This window comes from Perissodus microlepis, chromosome 9, assembly GCF_051167445.1.
Source record: "Perissodus microlepis isolate ML-2025 ecotype Zambia chromosome 9, ASM5116744v1, whole genome shotgun sequence".
NCBI lineage: Eukaryota > Metazoa > Chordata > Actinopteri > Cichliformes > Cichlidae > Perissodus > Perissodus microlepis.
This window is the reverse complement of record NC_140469.1, coordinates 7245656-7268091: the sequence shown is the minus strand read 5'-3', so window position 1 is coordinate 7268091 and position 22436 is coordinate 7245656. Positions and strand designations below refer to the sequence as shown.

Here is a 22436-nt window from a genome sequence, read left to right as displayed (position 1 = left end):
GCCTATGCAAATCAGCGACCAGATACGGAACAGGCAGGAGAAGGAGACCAAAGCGGGCGTACTGTACATAGGTAGAGGGCATAGATTGTTGCCCTTCATCATTTTAGCACAGTTCCGTACTGTCGGTATTCTCTTTTATCGGCTTGTGCCAGGAAACACATATTTATTTATATTTATATAGTGAGTTGCAGTGAAAATGGCGCAGCCGGACAGCAAGAAGATATTTTTTGAGAACCTGTCGGGAGCGGGCAAAGCCATTGCGGTGCTGACGAGCGGAGGGGATGCACAAGGTAGAGTATCGAGTTACACTTTTTGTGGATACTTGTGTGAAGCATCGTATCAGTGAGGAAAGGCTCGCAGAGGGCGAAGATACACCGCTGTGTCATAGTGAACTGCCTGTCAAGTCGGCCTGGCTTTTATTTAAAAACGCGGTGGGGCGGGGTGGTACAGTAAGGCTGTGATGTTATGTGCCATTTACACGGTTAGCCGGCATGCTAACACCGCGCATCCTGCTAAGTCGCTAACAGCATCATCCTGTCATTGATTCAGAGGCATGTGTGACATTACCCAGCGGCTCAGACAGATGCGTGAAGGTCGAGCCGCGCGGTTTGCTTTCCTCCTCACAGTTTATTATTGCATTATAACTGACGGGCTTGTGTTAGCCTTTAATTATCGCAGATTCCCAATTAATTTAGGTTGTGCAGAAGCCAGATACGCAGGAGTGCAGGGCTCTGTGTTGTGTAACCGTTAAAAGCTGGTTCTGGTGGATGTGTAGGCCACTGGCGCACAGGTTGGAAATTCTTACACAGCCTTTCTGTCGTGTTCATTTTTAGCGAGACTAGAGACTTTGGATTTTTATTAGCACAGTGGAGGCCAGCGGTTGTGGGATACCGGCATCCTGTGTACGTGATGAGCAGCATATAACTCATCTACGTCTCTTCCAGTCGACTATACGTCACAGAGGAAACCCGGGTCATGTGCTCACCGGCTCATCCCGTAATTTCGCTTAAGCACATGTACATCTACTACTGCCGTGTAACGCCACATTGTAATGGCAGCCGGCTGATCCGAATGAGTTACATCATCTTATAATTAAACAACAAAAGTCGAAACTTGATGATTTTATTTAAAGACAGGATGTGGTTATTTTACCAGTTATGTAACTTATTGTTAGGCCTACACGTGACCAGTGTAGTAGAGGAAACATAAAGAGAGAGTGAATCCATCCTGATATCTTTCAAGCTGTAGAAAGTGAAATATGAGCAAAACATGAATAAATATGGATATTTTAAAACACTTTTCCTTCTTATTGTTTTCATGCTGCATGGAAAGTTATTAACAAACCAACTGTAAATTGTAATTTGACAAAAATAGCAAGAAGCTTTGTATCTTTGTGGGGAAAAAACTTCTTTATCCTGCTTTAAAAATAGTCAGAAAGCACTTCAACTTTTTTTGGCTTATTGATCCAGATATTCTTCCAATATTACCCTGAGAAGCCATGGTCAGATCAAAGTTGTGTCCACTTTTAGCATTGGATTGTGATACAAAGGGCAGCAGCACTAACACTGCTCTACCGCATTAAAGAAGCTTCTTTATTTTCTAATGTTGTTTATGTTAAAATCTTCTGCTAAATAACCACCCTGTTTTAAACTTTTCAATACCTAATTTAGACAAATGTTGACCTTTTCTCAGAAACCACCTGTTGTTGTTATGTAAGTGCATTTGTGAACAATTATTAATAATGTATTATTATTAATTATACCAGGTGTTCTATAGTGTAACCTCCATCCTTCAGGAGCTCAAAGAGTGAATGTGGTTATTCAGAAGCAGTGAATTGATCCACTTAATTGCAGAACAAACACGCAGCGCTGGCCCCAGAGTTAAGCAGTGAGTCTGCAGCATGCTAACTGAGACCGTGCATCAGTGTCAGAGTACATTGTGTAGCCTTGGCTGAGTGCTTTCAGTCAGTCAGCAGGAGAAAGAGTCAGTCACGCAGAAGAAGAGATGTTCTGCTTTGATAGAGACTTTGAAACCTTCAGCTGAGATATCTACGCGAACATCTTTTCATATATTCTGCCTCTGTTTTCACCACACTCTGATGTCTGATGCCCCTGTGATTGTAGTTATGTAACAAGGACAGCGTGCCATGGATTATACACTGGGTTGTATTGTTGGTCCTTTTCTAATAATTCTGGATGCTTTGCCGGCTTCATGAGCAGAACACATTTCAGAGGTCTTCTCCTAATTTGTTCCCTTCCCTCACTGCTGTGTCCTCTGCTTCCCGAGTGGGCTGAGCCTTTGTGTTGCAGAGTAACAGTACTGCTTGGTTCACAAGGAAACCCAGTCCTTTCTTCCCTTTGTTTACAACTCTTCCAGTTAGCCAAGTTCCCGTCCTCCTCCTTCCTGTGGGTAAAGCTTTACATTTTTATCCCATCTGTGTTGAAGCTAACCCTGACGTTGACATTAAAACCACAGAGCATGGTCTTACTGGTTAGTATTTTCACTCAGACTAAGAGAACCTGTAGGAGGAGCTAGGAAAGCCTTTTGACCAAACATGGCAGGGCTTTCTGATGGGGCAAAAAAAATCCACAAGCGACACACAGACACTATAAACACGCAAAGGCTGGGCTTACACACATTATCTCCCACATCCAGGACATAGAAATACTCATAAAATAAATAAATAAATAAATAAAGGTTTACAGCTGCACCCAGATTAAATAAATATCCATGTAGCTTAAGCCCTGGGAGAGCCACACGTGTTTTCCCTCTCTATAGTTTAAAGTTTGACCTTGTAAAAAAAAGTTGTTTTGTGCTTAAGATTTCTTCTTTTAACTCTTTCTCTTTCAGGAATGAATGGTGCTGTACGTGCTGTGGTTCGAATGGGGTTGTACGTGGGGGCAAAGGTTTATTTCATTCATGAGGTGAGCCATAAATTTATCTTTAGGACTATAGTAGCATTTTCAAGGAAAATCACTATAAAGTATTTGGAAGACATTTAAGCCCAACTTTAATGGTTGGATTTGTGTACAGTACTAGCCAGGGGTCCGGTATCAATACAGGGATGTTTATTTTGTTTTCATGAAGCAGATGTTAAAAGAGCTTTGGGAAGAGCCATGCTCTGTCTGCTCATCCTGTGATCCCAGCACATCTGTGTACGTGTGGCTTCTGCTCACACACAGTGTGATGTTACATAACTGAGGCTTTAGATGCCTCATATGAATACCCTGCACCCAGCTAAGGTAGCACAGTATGACGATGCACAAGTCTTATAGTTAATGATGTAAATTTCATTGGTTTTGAATTATGTGGAAATATTTTGATTATTTCAAGTCATGATGACAATAGGATGTCGTTGCGTTGTATTTTGGGCTGTTAGCCAGAGGTTATTTGGAGTGTGTGTTTGTTTGTTTAGCTCGTGCAACACTCAGAAAGATGATTCTTTGCCCTCATAACCATGAAGCAATATTTTGAAATAAATTGCAGCAGAAATCAAATGGTCATGTATTCAAATAAATAATTAGTAAGGAAAATAAACTGAATGTATACTACTTGAGTAAATTTTATTTGCCCAGATCCCGTTAAATGTAACATTTCATGTTGTACTTATGTAACAGAATTACATGGGCAATTTATATGTTTATTACATGTAATTGATATCTAATTAAATTAGTTAAAGCCACAATTTTAGGCATAAATGTTAAATGTATATTCTTTTTTTTCCTCTGTAATCAGGGATATCAGGGTATGGTGGATGGTGGGGATAACATAAAGGAAGCCACATGGGAAAGTGTGTCCAGCATGCTGCAGTTGGTGAGTAATTATCATGGTCTATATTAGACACATGTAACATACACAGAGTGAGGTTTTTATAAGCAGGTGTTCTCTCTCCTGTGGGCTCCCGGCTTATATCGGAAACATTCGAAAGTAATAAGTACTTTTGCAGTTCTTGGACTGCAGCGTGCAGTGTTTCCCACATGGAAACATTACTTGGATGGGCTGGCAGGTGTTTTAATAACTGTCCAAAAACTCATTTAGCTTTTTATTTGTGTGGAGGAACGCCTTGATGTGTGATTGATTTATGATCTTCTCACTCTGCAAGTTCATCATCTTCCAGTAAGCTAACTCTGGCCCTTCCTGTATCGTTTTTCTTCCTGGCTCTCTGACCAGGCTACTGTTGTGATGGTAATCAGCGTTATTCAGCTGCTTTCTCTAGAGAGGATCATGTCCATTTGGATGTACTCCAGTTCCACTGTTTTGAACTGCAGCTGGGGATAGTATCCTTGTGCTACTCCGGTTGTACTCTATGAGTTTGAGGAACCATTCTAACTAGAACCTGGAGCAAGTGGAGACCCGTTTGATGTATTGCTTTGAAGTCCACCGAGGCGACTTTGGAGTATTGTCACCAGCTGCAGTTCAAGACAGTGCAGTTAGAGTTCATCTGCAGGATGGGATGCTTACTAGATAAGCAGCTTATTTTACTCAAAGCACTTTGCAGAGGAACAATCTTCATATTGACGTGTTTAATAATTAATAAATAACCTAACCTCACATCAGATTTATTTCTTGAGACGTTTACTATAAATTGGAATTATTATCATTTTTATTATGGCGTGACTAATGCATCCACATGCCCTCTTTACCCACCATAAATAAAATATAAAAGTGTGGAAAAACACTGAAATATGTATTTGTCAAAGTTAGGTTTATCTTGCAGGAAGCAATGCACAAAGGAGGAACATGTAAGTCATGTGACACAGACAATAAGGCTGTTTAGTGGTGAAACATTACAACCTCTAACATCGCAGTAGGCGGTGTGTTATCAGTAGTGCTTTTCCTGTTGAAGAACAAACACAGGAGTTCAAACCAAAAGAATAACCATGTGATATGGGCCGGAGACACTTTTAAAACGTGCCTATTATCGTCACCAGGGAGGGACCGTTATCGGCAGCGCTCGCTGCAAAGAGTTTCGCACTCACGAGGGGCGCCTGAAGGCTGCCCACAACCTGGTGCAGCACGGCATCACCAACCTGTGTGTGATCGGTGGAGACGGCAGTCTGACGGGAGCCAACCTCTTCAAGGAGGAATGGAGCGGGCTGCTGAATGAGTTGGTGGAGCAAGGTAGTGGAGGCTTTATGGCTCTGTGTTTCCTATTTTCAATCAAGACAAAATGCAGTTTATATATTCTGAGGACATGGTTACACTGTTGAAAACAATTCTGCACAGCATGTGGAGCTTGGAGTCATTTGGTGCCGTACTGAGAAGCCGTGTCTCCCGCCAGTAATATCAGAGATTTGTGTTTGTAGGAACAGCTGTGACTCAGAGTGGTTACTCAGACAAAAGCCCAGTCCTGCTCTAAGCTTCTTTTCCTTTCAGGTTTGATTGAGGCCGATGCCGTCCAGAAGTACTCTGCCCTTCACATTGTGGGGATGGTCGGCTCTATCGATAACGACTTCTGTGGAACTGACATGACAATTGGCACTGACTCGGCTTTGCACAGAATCATCGAGGTGGTGGACGCAATTATGACAACTGCACAGAGGTGAGCAGTCAACATAAGCACCTTTAGCAGCTTTACATGTGAAAGTTTGCTGCATATGTGACAAGTCAGTTGCTAGTTCAGGCTTTAATTATCAGGGTACATTTCAAATATAATAATCCTTCACTCTTACCAGCAGCTGTTTCAATCACTCACTTTGAAGTTGAGAAAAGTTTAACGCTGGAAAAAACTATCATGGTATCTTCTACACCTGCTCTCAGGTACATCAGCATTCCTACATCATATTTCCTCTCCTTATCTTTCAGTCACCAGAGGACATTTGTTTTGGAGGTCATGGGCAGACACTGTGGGTAAGAATAGATAAACCTTAGCAGATCCAGAACCATCAATTCTCAGTCAGAGACACAGACCTTTATCTCCTTTATGTGTTTCCCAGCTACCTGGCCCTGGTGAGCGGCCTGGCTTGCGGGGCAGACTGGGTGCTGATCCCTGAAATGCCTCCAGAGGATGGCTGGGAGGAGAAGATGTGTCAGAAACTATCCGCGGTAACACAGTCAGACTTGCTCAGTGAAGTGTAGTATTACTGGGTTGTTCTATGAGATGTAATGTTATATTTACTCTGATAACATGTTGTTCCAAACCTTTCTTTGTTTTTCTACACAGACTTTAAATCACAAAAGACTTTTGTGAGATTTTGTGTTTTTTCTGCTTTGAAAAAAAATGCCAATGTTCTATGATTTAGACCCGTTCCAGGGGAACAAGGCTGAACATAATCATAGTTGCAGAGGGAGCCATTGACAGGCACGGGAAGCCTATAACCTCTAGTTTTGTCAAGGATGTGAGTACCTGAGTGTTAAGAAAGGGGAAGCCAGAAGCACGGAGACCTGACTGATGCAAGCCAGCCATCTGAGCTACACACCGCCAAAATCTTTGGTTACAGTTTTCTTACAGTATCCACATTACGCTAGTCCCGTAATAACAAAGTGTGGACAAGCAGCAATAAAGACAGGATACACCTGATAACTAAGTGTGAACACAAGCCGTGGTGACACCCAGGCTTTTATTGTGAACAAATCTGTCCTCGGCTCCCAGGCTGCCGTCGTCGTCCGGCTCCCTCCCCGTGCTTCTGAAAGCCCACGTTACAGCCACAGTCTCAGTTTTTCTGTCATGTTGTTTCTCCACCACGCCCTCCTTGTAGAACCGAGCAGGGATGAAAAGGCTGAATATCATAATTGTAGCCGAAGGGGCGATTGATCGTAACAACAAACCCATTACCACTGAATATGTTAAGAATGTAAGTACAGAGTGTACCCAGTTCCAGCTTTGACTCCCTCCTGAATGACCTCTACTACTGTACTGCTGCCCTGGTGTGGCTTTGTTGCTGTGTTTCTGGAATGCTCTGTAAAGCACACTTGCTAGATTGGTAAGAGGGCTTTCACCACACTGTACTGCCAAAGCACTGCAAGACACCTTTTCTAAACCTCACAGCTATTATAGGTCTTATAGAATTTACTTATAGCTGCTTCACACATAGCCTTCTTTTTCCTTACAAATTGGCTTTTTAACTGTAAATTGTGAATCATGATGATATTATTATGTAATTATTACTAACATTTTTATTTGGAGATTCTGTTTTTATTCAAAGTAGCAGAGTAATTATTTTTGATTTCAAATTAAAAGCGCCTTTCTAACATGACTGAAAAATTAGAACGGCTTGCTTGTGCTTTGTTGTTTCCCCTTCTCTTCAGCTTCAGATCGTGTTGATGTTCAAGTTTGTGATGTGCCAGTTTGTTTACATGTGTTTTTGCATATACCTTTGTTTTGTATATATTAGTGACACAGTTATACCTTTATTAGTGTATATATAATGTGCATTAGATGAATTTAGACAACAGTAAAGCAACACTTCACCCATAAATCACATAAACATCCTTTTCTCTGGTCCTATTTATCTTGTGCTGTTTATCCATCTAGATCAGCGGTCCCCAACCCCCGGGCCTCGGACCGGTACCGGTCCGTGAGGCGTTTGGTACCGGGCCGCGAGAGTTGAGGCTCAGGTGTGAAATGTATGGTTTTCAGGGTTTTTATCGGTTTTCAGCGTTATTTTGTTATCGTTTTTATCGTTAACTCGGTTTTCCTGGGTTTTTCACGTGTGTTATGAATAAATCTTCTTTTTTTCGGTACCGGTACTAGTTTTATTTTGTTGTATTTATCCACGACACCTTAAAGGCCGGTCCGTGAAAATATTGTCAGGCATAAACCGGTCCGTGGCGCAAAAAAGGTTGGGGACCGCTGCTGTAGATGACTTTGCCGTCTGCCTTCTCTTCAGTCGATTTGTGGTGCTCAAAATCCATTTAAAAAGCTCAGCAGGAATGCATTTTAGAAATTATGACTGAACACTGAACTGAACCCCCCCCAACACACACGCACATTTTTTTATTTATTTTGTTTAACCGACTAACAGTTGTGTCGTTATGTGGAAGGAAGCCTGCATGTACCTGTGAGGTTTATTTTAAATGCATGTATTTATTTAATTTTTGCTTCTCTGATCAGCACTAGGCAAACATCATCTGATTGCATTATATTCAAGAGAAAACAGACTTACCAATTGGAGCTGAGCGACTCACACCAAAGTAAATATAGGTGATAAACAGCAGCACAGGCCTGAGGAAAGTACAGACATTTGATTTTAGGGTGAACTGCTTCTTTAAGGATCCATTACCTAAATGAACAGCTGTTATTTTCATGAGAATATTGATGACGTGATGCCAGGCCATCTGCTCAAACTTGTTTTTCTTTTCCTCGCAGCTCGTGGTCAAGTGCTTGGGTTTCGACACACGAGTGACAATTTTGGGACACGTGCAGAGAGGAGGAACCCCATCTGCCTTTGACCGTATCTTGGTAGGTCCACCCTCCTGACTTATGAGCCAGTACTCTGATTTTTTTTGCTAAATGTTGAATTACTTTAGGGGCCAAAATATCAAACATTTGTCGGGTTCACGTGCTCAGAAAGCAGGATTAATTTTTCTCTGTCAAACTACTTTGCCTCTGGCCTGTTGGTTAAATAAAACTTGTTTTAAAAATAAGGAATTAAATGATGCCAGATCATTTGATGGAAATGAACTTCAACCTCCAGAAGACACCCTAAAAATCAAATTACTGCAGACTAGCAGCTAAAAATGGTTCTCAGTAGTTTGTGTGACCCCCACAATCTCGTCAGCATTCCTGACAACGGGGCAAGCTCCTCATGAGACAAAGGATGATGTCCTGGGGAATCTACTCCCAGAGCTGGACCAGAGCGCCACTGAACTCCTGGACAGTCTGAGCGTCCATCCAAGGATTTCATACTGATACCTAATGGCAGTCAGGGTGCAGTTGCCTAAGCTGTTGAGGTCTGTGTGTCCTTCCATGGATATGCCTCCCCAGCCCATCACTGTCCCACCAACAAACCAGTCATGCTGAACGATTTTATGGCTTCTCCAGATCCTTTCTTGTCTGTCGCATTTGCTCAGGCTGAACATGTCCTCATTTGTCAGACACACAGGGCATCGGTGGTAGCCCTGCCTGTTTTAGTATTTATGGTAAATGTGAGTCGGGCTCCACGGTGCCAGGCAGTGAACACAGGGGGGAAGCCAGAGGACATCAGGCCCTCAGGCCACCCCCATGAAGTCTGTTTCTGTGTTTGGTCACAGACATCCACACAGGTGTTCTCCTGGAGGTCATTTTGTAGCTCTGGCAGTGCTCATCCCGTTCCTCCTCGCACAAAGGAGTAGACAACACTCCTGCTGATGGATTAAGGACCTTCTATGCCCCCGTCCAGCTCTCCTAGAGTAACTTAGTTTCTCCTGGGATCTCCTCCATGCTCTTGCACCTGTTGTTAATTTGATTAACACCGAAGCAGCTGAAACTGATCAGCAACCTCCTCTGCTACTTAACTGACCAGATCAATGCCCACAACTTTAACTGACTTGATGCTTTACTCTGATTAAAAAGGATTCCTTTCATTTTTTTTCCAAGCAGTATCTTTTGCTTTTGGCCTGTCAAATAAACCATGTTTTTAAATTTATCACGTGAGGTTGTTGCAACTGACATTTTTGACTATTTTGGCAGTTTATAGGCACATTTATGTTTTTGAGCAGCATATTTATTAGTGTTTAAAGTGTTATTCCTAATTTTAAAAGCCATTATATTATCAGAAATGATTTAATTTTCACAATTTCAATAGATGGTCTTTTGAGAATTTATAGTAAATGTTCCCTGTCCGCAGTATTGTTTTGAGGAGTTGTCCAAAACATTTCCTGTTCAATCCCGTGTGTGTCTGAGGAGCGTTGCCCTCAGGTTTTACGTTAAGCATATTAACAGATTTGTGGCTCTGCACACGTGCAAGTGTATCCCAGGAACCCTTCCCGTTTACTACAAAACGTCTAAAGATGAAAACAAAAAAATGATGGATGTTTAAGAGGAGAATTAAAACCAATTTTAGATTTAAAGTAAATAAAACTTAAAAGAACAAAAGAAACCCTGAGCAGGGGAAGAATGTGTTGGCATAGAAACGATGAGTGAGGAAGATGCAGTTTAATCTGTGCGTCTCACATACAGGCCAGCCGTATGGGTGTTGAGGCTGTTCTCGCGCTTCTGGAGACCACGGCCAACACGCCGGCCTGTGTGGTGTCTCTGTGTGGGAACACATCGGTGCGCGTGCCTCTGATGGAGTGTGTGCAGATGGTAAGTGCTGTTCTGTGCTGGAAACAGTCCAAGACCTTCACATATTCAATAGGCATGCACACACACATATTTACAAAACCAGAGAAGCCGAGGAGAGACAGACACAGAGTCCATAAAGACAAAGAGCTTAAGTAATGATTTCAGACAGAGTCTGGAGTGGCAATAGTGTCCACAAGAGAAGTGCATTGTTTGAGATGGAGCCACTGGTTAATCATTATCTGTTTATGATGATGTGTGCCTCCATAGAAATGCACAAAAAAGCTTTGTTGTCGTTCTCGCTCCTTGTTTGGGTTTAACAGAGCTCACAGTGAAGACCTCACTGACGTTATGTAGCAGGAAATGTTAGAGGTGAAGAGCAGGTTACATATTAGTCACCTTTTTTGCCCAAACACACAATGACACGTTATTTTTTCCTCTGTCCACACTTCAGGGCAGTTTCTCCTCCATGCAGCAGTTGTGACACTTCAAAGATCACAGACCTTGCATGCAGATGTTTATTCCCAAATCGTGTAGATTAAACAAATTGAAAAGTACTTTTGTGCTGCCGTGTCTAAATGCAGATTTCAAGCAATGAAACAATCTCCTTTCTTTTTTTTCCCCAGACTCAAGAGGTCCAGAAAGCTATGGACCAGAAACGCTTTGAGGAGGCCGTTAAGCTTCGGGGCAGGTATGACCGACAGACCTGAACTTCACTCAGTCCGGTGTTTCTAAGTGCACACAGGGAAAGTGGATCAAGGTGCTATTTTAGAACACCATCAGTCTGTTGTTTACACTCAGTGTTCAGCAGGATGAGGAAAGAGGGAAAGAATCAGGATCATGGACTTCATTTTCAAATACACCTCCCTTAGTTTTGAAGTGTTCACTGTGTATTGAAGTGTTGGAACAGATGAACTCACTGTACTTGGTGTTTCTGCAGGAGCTTTGAAAACAACCTGAAGACATACAAACTGCTGGCTCATCGTAAACCAGAATCCGAGCTGCCGACTGTAAGTGATGGTGTCAGCTTTTCTTGCTCACACTTAACACACACACAGAAATCAAAAGGACAGAGCCCTCCCCCCACAGAATACCTGTAGAGCAGGTTGTTTTTAGGGAGCCAAGTCAGCCTAAGGTTCTGCCCAACAAATAATGACTCAGCTATTGCCGTTGTGATGTGCCTTGCTGCTGCTGCTATTTTAAGAGCTGTCTTTGACAAAACAAAGCCATATACTTTATTTATCTAGAGGTGGAGGCAAAAACAAATAAAAAAGTATTGTCCAGGCATCAGGCCCCAGCGAGGATCGAACTCGCGACCCCTGGTTTACAAGACCAGTGCTCTAACCACTGAGCTATGGAGCCTGCGCTACACACCTTCTGAGGGAGTAACCATGTGACCATTGTCCTGTAGACAGGTGTGTGACATCAGGCTGAGGGCATTAGTATTCAGCAGTCATATGCGTCAGTGGTTCCCTGCTGTTCATTATAAAAAGATAAAAAGTGCACATAATAAGAACAAGTATTCACTTCTAACCATGTTGTTCTTATTTACTGTGAAGCCTTAAGGTTTAGTGAGCGTGGGCTTCATATGGGGCCCGGGTGGCCACTGTTGCTGTGCAGTGATATTAGATCACACCTGGCTCCCCCTCTGAGGGTTGGACTTGATCATCCCTGCCAGGACCTGCAGCTCCATAGGAGGTAGCTTACACTGAAAATCAGCGAAGTGTAGAGGCAGCCTGGCAGACTCCATGCTGTGGAGCTTGCCTTAGGGTCTGACTCCACCCTCTGCCTCTGTGATAATGACCACTGCAGGCTCAGCATGTGGCTGAGAGTACCCCAGAAAGCATTTATTGATTTCTTCTGTAGAGCGTGATCATCCATGTTCAAAAACACACTTTATCATTTGGTGGGATTATTCCAGAGCCAGAATGTATGATAACCTGTTGCTGTGCATTTTATGTCTTCAGAGCAACTTCAATGTGGCAGTGCTGAATGTCGGGGCCCCTGCAGCGGGCATGAATGCTGCTGTCCGTTCAGCTGTAAGGGTGGGCATCTCTGAGGGGCACAAGATGTTTGCCGTCAGTGATGGCTTTGAGGGATTCTACAAAGGACAGGTGAGACTTGTAGCACTGCTGCTGCACTACTGCATGTCATTATAATCGGCCAGAAACTAATGAGATTTCATGTTATTTAAATGCATTCATAATTTCCAAGCTTAATAAAAATCTTCTGTGTGTGTGACTCCAATTTTTTAATCAATATCTCAGAGAGAATTGGCTTAGCTTGATGAGAGTCAGACAGTGCACAGTCACACTAAAGCATAATCAGAGAAACCCGGGGGATAATCTGTCCAGATTAATGTAAACCAATTTCCTCACGCTCGCTCTCCCTGCTCTGCTCGGCTCAGTCGAAACGATGCAGTACCACAACTATCCAGTGGGGGGAAACAGACTGTTCTCCCTGGGCCGAGAAACACAGCTCTGTACTGATAAGTCAAAGAGTTTCTCACATTACCTATCACCACAATGTCACGGGATTTATGAATACAGGGTAAAAGCAAGCAGCACCTGTGTGACTTTTAACAATGAAAACCTATACTGATATGTAATCTGAGGTGATACCGTTTCTTTGTTGCATGACTGGTATAACTAGTTTCTGTCCTCTAGCCTCCTTTGACGAAACCGCTCAGAGTGTGGGGTCGGCTCAGTGAACAGCACTTAAGAAACAATCGGATCATTTATCTCTATCAGAATGTCTCCACTGTCACTGCTTAGTTACACATCCTCTGTGAGACCTGGATTCAGACTGTGCCTACTGACCCCAAGAAGATTAGACCAGAGGGAATAATGGATTTCTGTTATTCAGGACTCAAGCACTCTCTGCTACATGCTTTGTTAGTTTCCGCTGCTACATGAAAGAGATTGTCCAGCAAATTAACTCTGGTGTTTGCAATGTCTGCCCTGAGAACCAGGAGGATAGGACAAAAAATACACAACTGTGAGAGAGATGCAAACTTAAGAAAATAAATTGGGGAGAAAACAGCTTCCACACTGGGACTACATTCATTAGTCTCTGTGCAACTCTTAACACAACAAAGAAAGAAAAAAGCACCAGCTTTTGGAGCTTTTCAGCTCGTTGCAGGTTAGAAGAGCACTAAATTAGAACATTTAAAACAAAACAAAATAAATAAAAGCATCCTGTGAACGACTCCACTCATCAGTAATAGCTAACATATCTGTCTCATCCATCTACCCTTCAGATTAAGGAGGTGAAATGGGGTGATGTCGGAGGTTGGACAGGACAGGGTGGCTCCCTGTTGGGGACAAAAAGGTAAAGAGTCTTCAGTTTTTCTTATAAAATAATGATTAAATTGAGATATCTACAAAGGTGATGGAGTCTGTATCAGCACTGTACCAGTATATCCAGAGAATTTCCTCATAGATAGCTTTAAGAAACTAAATTCCCAGCCATACACTTTGTATTTCAATGATTTTTTATATATATTTTTTTCATAATACTCATTTTGTAATCCTCAGAACACTTCCTGCAAAACACGTGGAGAAAATTGCTGAGCAAATGCGAAAGCACAATATAAATGCTTTGCTGATTATCGGTGGATTCGAGGTAAGTTTCAGACTCTGTTTTTGTCTCTGCTCGTTTTGCTTTTAACTTGTTGAATCTGTCAGTAGATGCTTCTCATCTTTAAGTCTATGTACAAGCTTAAAAGCTTTTAAATGATGAATATTTATGACATGTTACAGTAAACAGTATAATGTTTCCATCAGCCTTATCCCACTTCATTTCAGCACACCTCTGTATGGTTCCATGCATAGCTGTGTACAAAACTATGCTTTAAATTCAATTCTCTGCCTAAAAGCAGAGCTGCAGAACTGCAACGTTGGAAGCTAATATTTAGCATTACATGTTAAATGGTATATTTATAATGATATATATGTATAGCTATATAGTGAGAAAGAAGACTCCTTAACATGATGTTTTTGGATTATTTAACTGAAGTTGACTCGATTTGATCTGATTTGGAAACAGAGAACACCTGCTTTTCTTCAGCCATTTCACGCACTCCTGTATAGATGCTCACCAGCTTTACTTTTCCTTTGATGAATGCAAGTAAATGAGTTATCCTGTGTATGATGTACGTGTGTGTTTTTTGAGGGTGAATGTGGAGTGGTACCTGTCTGTTTCGCTGCTGTCCGTTGTGATAGACCTGGCTCCTCCCCTTGGCACCCTCCACTTATGTCTTACCCTTTCCTTTGTGGCAAGTAGCACCTCTCTTCCAGACCAATCTTCCAAACCCCTCGCAGACACTAAAGCACTTGGCTCTGCCCTGCAGGCCTTCCTGTCACTGCTGGAATTGTTAACGGCTCGTGGGAAATATGACGAGTTCTGTGTGCCCATGGTCATGGTCCCAGCCACTGTCTCCAACAATGTGCCGGGCTCTGACCTCAGCATTGGCGCTGACACGGCTCTGAACGCCATCACTACTGTAAGTGATGGGGCCTGCCAACAGGAATAGACAGACATGACACAGACACACAAACACATCCGCTCACTTTACAAGCCAGCCAGCTGTGTTTCAACAAGGGGGAAAAACCCACAGTGTTGTGTTTTACCAGTCACCAGCCTGTCAGGGGATCATTCGGAAGAAATTCTTGTAACGGTGGCATCTGTCAGCCACATGTGGCACAAAAAGCCTCCCTAAAAACTAGAAATTCAGACAGACAAAGTGAGTCATGTCAGCACCGTGAGGCGTGACTGGTAAACGTAAAGCTCCCTTCAGGTAAGTAAGTGAGTGTCAACATGGAGGCATGCTGTGAGGTGCACACGTGTTGTGGCCGCCATGTTTTGCTCTGCTTGCCCTTCTCCCTGTCTGTGTGTTTGTGATAGTGTCCTCTGACACGTCATGATGAGTGGCTGGCTGCATGCAGGTTTTGACGTCTACACATCGCCAGAACACAAGCTTAACAGCCTGTAGTTCAGGTAACGTGTGCTGTTTCAAACTGGAATCGCAGCTTGGCCATCTTCATGTCCTCCTGCTGTGTATGCAGACTCGATTGGCCCTGCTTGTCCTGCTGAATATAAGCAGATCTGGCTGTCATGTGATTGTTATATGCCGCGTGGAGCCGTGGAGCAGATTCTGAGGCCAACAAACACACATCTCTCTGTCCTGTCTCTTCATCTGTTCTTTGTCTGTCCCTGTTTATCATCCTTCCCTCTGTTTTCTCTCTCTGCACATCAACTTCCTGTTCTGATTACACGTTCCCCACTCTGCTCTGCCACTCTTTCTGTTCTTATTTTCTTTTCTCCACCACTCTGTTTACAATCCCATCCTCCCATCCTTTCTGCCAAAGGGAAGCCATAGCCGCTATCACACGGAACATGCCGGAATGGCGGGATACTCTCTTGCAAACTGAGAGAGATTCACCCCTCTCTCTCTCTAAGCGACCGGTCGTCTAACGCGTTTTCTGTATACTGCTGCTTCAGGCGTTTGAGAGTCTGCTGCAGCTGTATGAGGCTCGCGCCAACTATGAGGAGTTTTGCATCCCGATGTGTATGCTGCCTGCCACCATAAGTAACAATGTACCCGGCACCGATCTAAGTATCGGGGCAGACACGGCCCTCAATGCCATTGTGGAGGTAAGGCAGTCAAACCGCCGCCAGCAGAGCTTTGAGCGCTTTGTTCAAGATGCTTGTGCAAAGACACTGAACGTGAGGCATGATATGAAAGTGCAAGAGATAAAACTGTGGTCCAGTGCTAATACTCAGCAAACTGTCTGCTTACAGAAGGTGCTACACTACTATGTTCTCTGGATTTAGGTTACAGTAAAGGCAACAAAAGTCAATGAACTAAACTTAGCCCGAACACTAACTCAAACATAAACTGTGCATTCATGTGCTGCTGTGAAAAATTGGAAAAAAGTGTTTTCCTACTGATCCCGCTCACATCATCAAAACAGCTGAGAAAGATGGAAAACTTTGGTGCACAACTTTCTCAGTTCTTTTAAATCATACACAAAAGCATGAAGTAAAATTGTCCACATTTAAGTACATCAGTGTTGTTTTCTAACATTAAATATATGATATGCTGAAGCACTCTGAGGGCTCCAGGATAGTGATTTACAAAACTGTTAGCTTGTGTCCATGCAGAGAAACAGATTTGTTACAAATGTTACTTCTTAGAGCTAACCCTGTTAAAAGCTAAAGCAACAGTTTATTTATTGGAAGCAGCTATAAAATGGTAAATGGCCTGTATTTGTATAGTGCTTTACTAGTCCCTAAAGACCTCAAAGCACTTTACACATCCAGTCAGCCACACACTGGTGATGGCAAGCTACATTGTAGCTACAGCCACCCTGGGGCGCACTGACAGAGGCGAGGCTGCCGGACACTGGCGCCACCGGGCCCTCTGACCACCACCAGTAGGCGATGGGTGAAGTGTCTTGCCCAAGGACACAATGACCGAGACTGTCCAAGCCGGGTCTCGAACCAGCAACTTTCCGATTACAAGGTGAACTCCAAACTCTTGAGCCACAATCGCCCTGTGCTGTTTCAACACATTCTCATTTAAAAGCACATGGATACACTATAGAACGATTTCCCATTTTTGGGAGACGGGCTCTCTGCAGAGCACATGAATTCACAGTAACACATATTTTTATCACTACTGCAACTTCTAAACTGACGCTAGATTATCTCATATTTAGCTGATTGTCAGCACTGGGCTATCAAAATAAAAATCTAGCACAGGAAGAAAAATGTTTCCACATAGAATTTAACCAAGTGTTTGCATATGAATTCTGAATTTAATGTTACCATCTGACGTGTTCTGTCGTCTTTCGCAGGATCCAGTCTGTCTGGTGAAAGCAGCATTTAGATGAATCTGTTGTTGAAATGTAGCTATTCTCTAAATAAGCACGGTGTTGTTCTACTGTGTGGAAAGTCTTAAGTTAACACTTCACGACTTCTAATCTTTATGTTTACTTTGATGGACAAATATGAGCTCAGGGTTACAGAGGTTAGCTTTGACACATTAGTGCTGAATGTGTACTGACTTTGTGAGCTCATGTGCGTGTGTCAGACCTGTGACCGCATCAAGCAATCAGCCAGTGGGACCAAGAGACGTGTGTTCATTATTGAGACTATGGGAGGCTACTGTGGCTATCTGGCCACGGTGGGGGGCCTGGCTTCAGGGGCTGATGCTGCTTACATCTACGAGGAGCCGTTTGACATCAAAGAACTGCAGGTAAGACGCAACCACAGAACCAGTATGCATTCATTATTTAAAGTAGACCTGTGATGGTCATTTCAGCACCAGCTTTTTATTCTTGGACTGAAGTAGCTTTGCATGAGTCACAGTTCCAAAATAAACAAACAAACAGTTTTGGCTTCTCTCTCTCCAAGGACATTCTCCCTTTATTACAGTTATTTTCATATTGTCCAATGAACAACAAACAGTGTTATATAAATGCTCAGAAATAAACACTGAAGTAAGCAAGCAAATAAAACATTCTAACAAAACAAACAGCAGCAAAAAGAAAACTATCCTGTATGAAAACAAAAACATTCAATAATAACTTTAATAATGATGGAATCTGTTATATTTATAGTGTATATACACTTAATGCCAACTTTTGTAGGTACACCAGTTTAAATTCCTTTTAATCCAAATATCTAATCAGCCAGTCACATGACAATTACTCATTGCATCTGGCATGCAGACACTGCTGATCTACTGGGATTTGAACCCACAACCATCTCTAGGATTTACAGAGATCGATCAAAGAATAAGAAAGCATCCAGACAAACTGCAGTCCTCTTGGTGAAAGGGCCTCGTTGATGTCAGACGTCTGAGGTGAATAGTCAGACAGCTCTGAGCTGATAGGAAGACAGCAGTGACTCAAATAACCACTCGTTACCACCGTGGTTTACAGCAAGTGCACAACAAGTCAAACTACAGCAGCAGGGGACCACAGCAGGTTCCACTCCTGTCAGCTTACAACTGCAAGTTGAAGCAACAGTTAATGTTGCCTGGGCTGTCGAGCCTATTTCTGCTACAGCTTTGGGACTGCAGGGTGAGAATTTGACATAAACGGCATAAAAGCATGGCTCCATTCTGCCTTGCATTAATCAGAATCAGAATACTTTATTGATCCCTGGGGGAAATTATTTTTTGTTACAATGCTCCATTATAAACAAACATTAACAAGACAGACAATACGATAACTAAGAATAGTACAATATATACATATATATATATATATACATAAAGTCACCACATTAACTACTGGTGGTGTAATGGTGTCGGGGATTTTCTTGGAAAACTTTAGGCCCCTTAGTACCAGCACTGAAGGCAAAAGAGGTGTACCTAAAAAAGTGGCCGTTAGTGTATATGGCAGTAAATAAGGTAAAGCAACATAGGTCCCCTTTAAGTTTCAGGCTCAGTTCTTTACATGTCATTCCTGGTTTTATCCACTAGATGTCACCCTACTCTAGTTCTAAGGCAGACCTTACAGAGCCACCTATGTGTTAACATCAGCCACATGCACTACTTCGTCCCACAGGCCAATGTTGAACATCTGACAGAGAAAATGAAGACGAGCATTCAGAGAGGTCTCGTCCTCAGGTAAGAAAATGACAGTCACCTTAAATTTCCAGCCAGCATCTCTTTGTAATGAGCTGCAGTGTAAACATGCATTTCCATCCCTCTGTGTTTGACTCGAAGCTCCTTGTATAGTAAACAAATATTGTGGTGAAGTCGACAGTTTTGACAGTGCTGACATTTTACGATCCGGCTCCCACTGATGACGTCCAGCTAGCGTGAGCGTCAACCAAACACATCGTGAGTGTGCCTCTGCTAACACTTTCACTGTGTGTCTGTTAGGAATGAGAACTGCAATGAGAACTACACAACAGACTTCATCTATCAGCTTTACTCTGAAGAAGGCAGGGGGGTGTTTGACTGCAGGAAGAATGTGCTGGGACACATGCAGCAGGTGGGCTGATTTCCCATTGTATAAATAATCAGTGGTAACGTCTCCTCCAGAGTACAGAAGTGCCAATTTTCCATATTTGTATCATGAATATGCATGTTCTCAGTTTACATGGCTGGTCTTTGTTGTATTTTGGATTTGTGCATCTTGAGATTAGCACATAAAAAAACTGGAACACACAAAACTTTGATGATCTCTGAGGAAAATCTAGTTTGTAATGAAAAGATAGCACAGCTAGCAAACCACATCAGCAAACATGTGTTCAATTAAGAAGAAAGGGGGAAAGATCTGGTGGATGAGTGAAAACTCTTAATTTTTTCCAAAGGGAGGAGCACCGTCTCCATTTGACCGGAACTTTGGGACCAAGATCTCAGCCAAGGCCATGCAGTGGGTCTCCAAAAAGCTGGTTGAGACGTTCAGACAAGGTAAGGTTAATGTTCCCATTGCCTGTAATTAGACCCGCGGTAGCCGATCCTCCCTCCCTGCAGAGGCGTGGCCGTTGTGAAGCAGATCTGTCATGGAGTCACTCTGTCTGACATTCTGATGTATGTTTATCCTCACAAAGAAAATGAATTATTGATCATTTACACTCATCAATGTAGCATTTTAATGAGGACCTACACGCTTCCTCATCTGATACGACACAACCGACCTGTACACTGTTTGTGTATTAAGGCCGCCATTAAAGTTAAAACTCCTCTTTGTTTTGTTTTTTTGTGTCCATTTCTCTTACACTCGGATGACATAAGATGAAGGTAAATCCTTTCTTCATGCTGGCTCCATGACCATCTACATATTTAGCTCCTATCCTGTGTTTTCATTTTAGCGCCATACTCCCAGTGTGTGTGTGTGTTTCTGTGTGTGTCATTTTCACTGTTGTGTTACACACATGTAGGATGCAATCTGCCCATGCCTTCCAAATTTACCGACAGCCACCATGCAGTGCTGTTTCCAGGTCCTTTCTGAAATGGAAATGTGCAAGCATGGGCTGTGTGAGCCACACGCACATTTCTTTTTCCTGCTTTTCCCACATTTTCTTGGTAGTGTGCGGTGCTTTATCTCAGTTCAGCTGCTTTTTTTCATGGCTTCCATATCAACACCTCTTTGTGCTTCAGTTTTCTCATCCTCTTAAACCACACTGCAGCTGTTTCATTTATGATGATGTTTCAGATAGCCACTAGCTGGTAGAAAGAAATCACTGTGAACCACCCCTACCTCCCCAGACACCTCTCAATGTGAAAGCCACTGGGAATTTAGCCAAAATCATAACAATTATAAATGGTATCAGAGTCCTCGGCCTTTTTGAGGAGACAAAAAAGTCCAAAAACATTAAAAACGGAGCTCACTCACTGGGATTACACTTTAACAAAAAAAGGACTGTAATTAAAAAACAGAAATTATTTGTGAATTGAAAATTTGAAAAGTTCTGAATTTTTTTTACCGTATACAAAATAGAGACTTAAAAAAGAAATTTGACTACTGATAATACAGAAGTTGTTTCCCTTCTTTTCTTGTTTTCTTACTGTGGTGCATAATAAGCCACAGTAACAGGGCTGTAAGACTGATTAAAATACAGTTAAAGGTGCAAAATGCAAAAGCAGGTCAGGATGGACCCTTTGCTTGTCTGGTTCTGGCCATCGGGTCGTATGTTTGCTGATCCTTGTTCTGCTGTGATTGATCTTCTTTAAAGCTACCGATCACAGAGAGAGGCAGGGTGGCGTGCTGCTGCCATCTGCTGTTACGGCAGCTGTGGCTGTTGGTGGTTGGCTACATAGACGCAGCTTCAACTCTACAGTTAACTCGCTTTATACATTAACAAAATATTAATAATGAAACGACTAGTATTTCTGGTGCCAACTAACAAAATCACCGACTTTAAGAAGGGAAGCAGTTATCCTTTGCTGCTGATGTGAGGGTAACCCTGATCACCAGTGTAGTCCATTGTTTCTCCAACAAAAACAATGACACTAGTCATTTTCACCAGTGGGCTTTTAAATCACTGACACACAGAGGTGTAGGAAGTTAAACCTAGTGATCAAAAAGTTCTAAAATAACGGCATTGCATAGACCCTAAAAGGTACAGCTGGAACGCTGTTGTAGGTTTGGGTTTCCAGTGGCTTTAATTCCACCCTAATGCATGTTTGTAAGATCAGGGACTTCCTGTGTTTGCACCTTTGATTGATTCAGTGTTTGTGTGCAGGCCGAGTGTTTGCTAACACCGAGGACTCCTGCTGTCTGCTGGGAATGCGCCGCAGGACTCTGGTCTTCCAGCCTGTGGTCCAACTCAAGGATGAGACTGACTTTGTGTATGTATCACAGTAGCTCGCTGGGACACAGGGAGATTAGTCCAAAAGAGAACTCGGGAGTCCAAAATGAGAAAGAAATGCAGAAATAAACGCTGACACTGACGTTTCTTCATCTGTGTGCAGTCACAGGATCCCCAAGGAGCAGTGGTGGCTGAAGCTGCGTCCTTTGATGAAGATCTTGGCTAAGTACAAGACGAGCTACGACGTCTCCGACTCCGGACAGCTCGAGCACGTCGTACACAATCGACCAAAAGACTCGGACGCTTCGGTGGCCATGTGAAGGCCCGCGCTGTATGACGGTCTGAGTTCAGTCTTTGTGTATGATGGAAATTTTGTGAGGTGTCAGTCTTTGTGTTGTAAATGAGCTCCTGTTACAACATGAACACTTTTTTTTCTGGCCACATGCTGTGTTCATGTTCTGTTACTGTCATTCCTTTTAGTGGCGCTCCTCTCAGTTTTGTTTTAAAAAACTCACCAACTGTAGTCTAGCCTCTCTCCTCCTCTTATCAAATGCACACACACACAGCTGTCCTGTGTGTCCTCGTCGCCCTGGATCTTTTTAGTGTTTTTAAATTGCACTTTCTGTGTCTTGAGTTGCTTCGACATTCTCTGACTGCAGAGCTGCAGAGTAGGCACTTTATCTGCAGCACAAACCAGTGCGTATCTTCTTAGAACGAGTGTGAGGTTAAGCATATTTATATGAGACTGATGCAATATAGTTTTGCTGCAAGCCAAGAGAACTCCATTCTGTGCTTTAACAAGGAAACTAATATTTATCTTTTAAAAATTATTTTGCTTGTAAATGTGGATATATTAAAAATGTAGGCACTGCTGTACTGAGTAGCTGTCTGTTATATTGCACCAACAGAGTTAGATGTATATGAGACCCACAGAATAAAATCATACTTGAGATGTGCCTGA

At 42.7% G+C, this 22436-nt stretch overlaps 1 protein-coding gene and 1 non-coding gene across 7 annotated transcripts; one reads left to right on the top strand and one right to left on the bottom strand.

Moving 5' to 3' along the window:
* On the top strand, nt 1–22436 carry pfkpa (phosphofructokinase, platelet a). Of its 6 annotated transcripts, none has more exons than XM_084938856.1 (23): nt 1–290; nt 2851–2924; nt 3736–3813; nt 4932–5121; nt 5377–5542; nt 5806–5850; nt 5937–6045; nt 6699–6794; nt 8309–8401; nt 10100–10225; nt 10828–10892; nt 11142–11211; nt 12169–12315; nt 13461–13531; nt 13738–13825; nt 15704–15856; nt 17298–17462; nt 18781–18842; nt 19101–19212; nt 19535–19634; nt 19959–19964; nt 21410–21515; nt 21639–22436. In XM_084938856.1, exons 1-23 carry the CDS (start codon nt 197–199, stop codon nt 21793–21795), a joined length of 2373 nt encoding a protein of 790 aa, XP_084794982.1. In that variant the 5' UTR covers nt 1–196; the 3' UTR covers nt 21796–22436. The 6 variants fall into 6 exon arrangements, 5 of the variants coding, with proteins under 5 accessions (XP_084794982.1, XP_084794979.1, XP_084794983.1 ...); XM_084938853.1 differs by lacking the exon at nt 19959–19964 and adding an exon at nt 14553–14705; XM_084938854.1 differs by lacking the exon at nt 6699–6794 and adding an exon at nt 6243–6338 and having other exon boundaries at nt 2–290.
* trnat-ugu (transfer RNA threonine (anticodon UGU)) lies at nt 11491–11563 on the bottom strand. The gene has a single exon. It is a non-coding gene; the product is annotated as a tRNA-Thr (tRNA).